The 3,852-nt window shown below is 41.4% G+C and overlaps 1 protein-coding gene across 2 annotated transcripts in view; it reads right to left on the bottom strand.

Annotated features, from left to right (window-relative positions):
* The window catches only part of OPTN (optineurin), a 51,261-nt gene that overhangs the window by 24,282 nt on the left and 23,127 nt on the right, over positions 1-3,852 (bottom strand). For both annotated transcript variants that reach the window (XM_008070273.2, XM_021718685.1), the window contains 2 exons: positions 2,902-3,004; positions 1,054-1,169 (listed from right to left, as the gene is read on the bottom strand). In XM_008070273.2, the coding sequence (XP_008068464.2) occupies positions 1,054-1,169; positions 2,902-3,004 (219 nt within the window). The remainder of the gene's footprint in view (positions 1-1,053; positions 1,170-2,901; positions 3,005-3,852) is intronic.

Raw genomic sequence — 3,852 nt, 5'->3', positions numbered from 1 at the left:
CCAACTCAAAAAAAAAAAAAAAAACCAAACAAACAAACAAAAAAACAACAAATGACAAAACTGAGGCTCAGATAGGATAAATAAATAACTTGCCAACATGATGCCACAACTAAGTAGGCCCATACGTCAAATCTAGGTCTATCTGTCCAAAGTCCTCAGCTGAGCTGCTGTGCTGTATCAGAATGCCATAATACTGTAGCGTGTTGGTAAGTATAACCTCAAGAAACCATATACCTTCTATGCTGTGCTAGGAACATGTTTGCCAACTAACCCAATAGAATACATGAACTTACCTTTGCTAAGTTTTGGGTAATTTCTTACATCAATAGAAACAAGCAAATGCAAAATTCTCTATCTGAATGTTAGCCTTCATAATGACTAAAAATGAAATAATGGGTTGAAATTGATTTTTTTTCTAAACAAACATCACTCTAGTTTTTTATGCTGTTTTCAGCTTTATGCTTGTTCACATCAACATCATCCTTTTAAGTCAATGACAGGAAACCTGGCTCACAGCTTTGCTCGGGTCTTACACAGCCTGATCCACTTAATAAACACCCCCAGACAACAGAATCAAAGTCCCCCAGTTCCTGTTCCCCCCATATTACAAGTATTTCATGCTCATTACACAGTAACCTGGATGTTAGTGTTTCCTGAATTCATATTTTAATTAGGTCTCTATTTTTCTTTTAGTCAGTAATACAGTAACAAAACTATGTTTTTATATAGTAATATACTTTGTAAAAAAATGTATAAATTTTTGGACGAGTGTGGTGGCTCACACCTGTAACCCAGCCTTTTGGGAGGTTGGTGCAGGGAGGATTGCTTAAGCCCAGAAGTTCAAGCCCACCTTGGCAGCAGAGTGGGATCTCATCTCTACAAAAAAATCAAAAAATTAGCTGGGCATGGTGATGCACACCTGTAATCTCAGCTACTCAGGAGGCTGAGGCAGAAGGATTGTCTGAGCCCAGAAGATGGAGGCCGTGCTGAGCCTTGATCAAACTACTGTACTGTATTTCTCAAATGAGGATAAAACCGATCTTGCATTCTTACTTTTCCTGAAGCCTCTTCTTCATTAGCTCCGCTTCACTGAGTTTAGTATGAGCCTCTTGAAGCTCCTTAAACAGGGACGTCACCTGAAGGTTCAGTGTTTCCACTTCACTTCCAACCTATCATACAGGAAATCCCAAGCATACATATGTGAGTATCATCAGAGAAAACGGACCTCTGTGAGAAAACAGCCTGAACCATGAATGGATTCATAATTGACAATTAATACCATGCTGGGCACGGTGGCTCATGCCTGTAATCCGAGCACTTTGGGAGGCAGAGGCAAGAGGACTGCCTGAGTCCAGGGGCTCGAGACCAGTCTGAGCAACATGGCGAGACCTTGTCTCTATAATAAATCAAAAAATCAGGTGGGTGTGGTGGCACATGGCTGTCGTTCTGGTTACTTGGAAGGCTGAGGTGGAAGGATCACCTGAATCTAGCAGGTTGAGGCTGTGGTGGCTGTGAGCGTGCCACTGCACTCCAGCTTGGGGAATAGAGTAAGACTCCCACTCAAAAAACAAACAAACAGAAAAAACCAAGAAAATTAATACCCTAGATATCTTGTATAAAAAGAATGTTTTAGATACAACATGGTTTCCTAATAAAGCATGAACGAATCAATTTGGATGCACTTGTGACAATGACTTTATCACTACTAAAATTAACCCTACTCAAGGTAGAGGCTCAGAGATCACAGAGGTGTTAAAGCACAATCCTATTTACCCAGCTGACAACTCACCCTCATATTCCCTTGCCAATTTAGGTTTCTAGTTTACTCTTTTTGTTGTACAGTTTTTATCCTGGCAGCTCTGAAAATTTTGTTAATGAATTTTTGTTGAGTCCCGAAAGACTCAATACTTCTCCACCATTAGTTGTTGAATTAGTTTTAGTCAACAAGGTATTGTTACCCACTGATGGTCTCTTCATCTCAGTTTTCTTTTCTTTTTTTTTTGAATTGGAGTCTCACTCTGTTGCCCAGGTTGGAGTGCAGTGGCATGCTCACAGCCACCGCAGCCTCAACCTGCTGGACTCAGGTGATCTTTCCACCTCAGCTTTTCAAGTAGCTGGAACTACAGGCACACGCCACCACACCTGGCTAATTTTTTAACTTATTGTAGAGACAAGGTCTCACCAAGTTGCCTAGGCTGGTCTCGAACCCCTGAGTTCAGGCAATCCTCTCGCCTCTCCCTCTCAAAGTGTCATCTCAGTTTTCTAAATTTTCTCCATTCTCTTGAAAGTAGGGAACTTTATCCGCTACATGGCATACAATAGACATTCAATATATATATGGGTAAAATAAATGAATTAATTAAAGTGAGCATTTTATGTAAATGTGTTTCACATGGGTTACTGGGGGCTGCCATAACTTCATGGCTTTACTCACTTTCCCTAAACTTAAGACTCTCTGCAGGTTCAAAGGCATATCTCTAAGTTACCAGGCAACCCTTTTCATCCAAACTACTTTATTTAAACCATTTAATGGTATACAACCCAGGTCTTCCAATTCTACCTCATGTTTCTGAGTCATATCCTCAAATGATCTCAGTAGAAAGTGGGCAAAATTTCTTTTTCATTTAATAGGCTTGTTCACTTAAGGATTTAGGAGAAGAAACCAGGCAGGAAGAGAGAAAGGAGTGGTTTTATAGAATACTGATAGGAACACATCTCACTCACAGTTGTCACTGAATGAAAACCAGGGCAAGGAGATATAAAGAAAATAGACAATATTCAGCATTAATGCTAATTTTACATTTCTAAATCAAGTAACACATCCTAAGTCACAAATCCAGCGGCTGGACTGCTCTCATGCACACGGGGGTGTGATAGTGGTCTTGGAATCTTGGTACCCACAGTTTCTGGGCCTTTCTCCTCTTCATTCTCTTTTTCTGTGCTCCCCTCTGTCTGGGTCTCAATCTCAGAACAATCATTTGCCTTCTTTTCAAAATCTGAAATTCTGAAAAATTACAGAATGCAGAAAAGTTACTTTCTCTTTGGCTTCAAGAGGAAGAGCAGTTACAGAAGCACTAAAAAGAACAGTGTTCAAATTCTGGATAAAGGATCAGTAGCTTTTAAAATCTTTTCACATTCCCTGTATTAGCATTGTTCTTTTTTTTATCCTAAAACTGGCTAGAGTGGATTTCAGAGATGAGGACACACAGAGGTAAAAGGCACAACTCATCCTGAAAACTATCTGTTTTCATGTAACTGTACTTTCCAGAGCTTTTTTTTTTTTTGAATTGTAGTCTCACTCTGTAGCCCAGGTTGGAGTGCAGTGGCATGCTCATGGCCACCACAGCCTCGACCTGCTGGGCTCAGGCGATCCTTCCGCCTCAATCTTCCAAGTAGCCAGAACTACAGGCGCACACTGCCCCACCTGGTTGCAGAAATATTTTTAAAAATTGTTATGTGTGCACATGTGGATGCATGTGTGCTCCATGAGTATGTGGATCCATCTAAGTTGCAAGTCCCTGAACAAATAAACAAAGATAACCTTCTACCAAATTACAAACACAGTAAAGCCACCCTAAGACAAGTGAGACAGCAGTTGAATGTCTGCATACAAATTTTCTCCCACCCTAAACCCCACTAAAATGACTTTTTTTGAGTTGGAGTCTCACTCTGTCACCCAGACTGGAGTGCAGTGGCTGCTGCCGGCCACCACAGCCTCGGCGATCCTTCCGCCTCAGCCTTCCAAGTAGCTGGAACTACAGGTGCGCGCTACACGCCCGGCTCATTTTGATTTTTTTATTGTAGAGATGAGGTCTCGCCAAGTTGCCCAGGTGGGTCTCGAACCCGCAGGCG

This window comes from Carlito syrichta, unplaced genomic scaffold (assembly GCF_000164805.1).
Source record: "Carlito syrichta isolate Samal-C Ts95f unplaced genomic scaffold, Tarsius_syrichta-2.0.1 Scaffold313265, whole genome shotgun sequence".
NCBI classification, from domain to species: Eukaryota; Metazoa; Chordata; class Mammalia; order Primates; family Tarsiidae; genus Carlito; species Carlito syrichta.
This window is presented reverse-complemented; position numbering and strand designations above follow the sequence as displayed.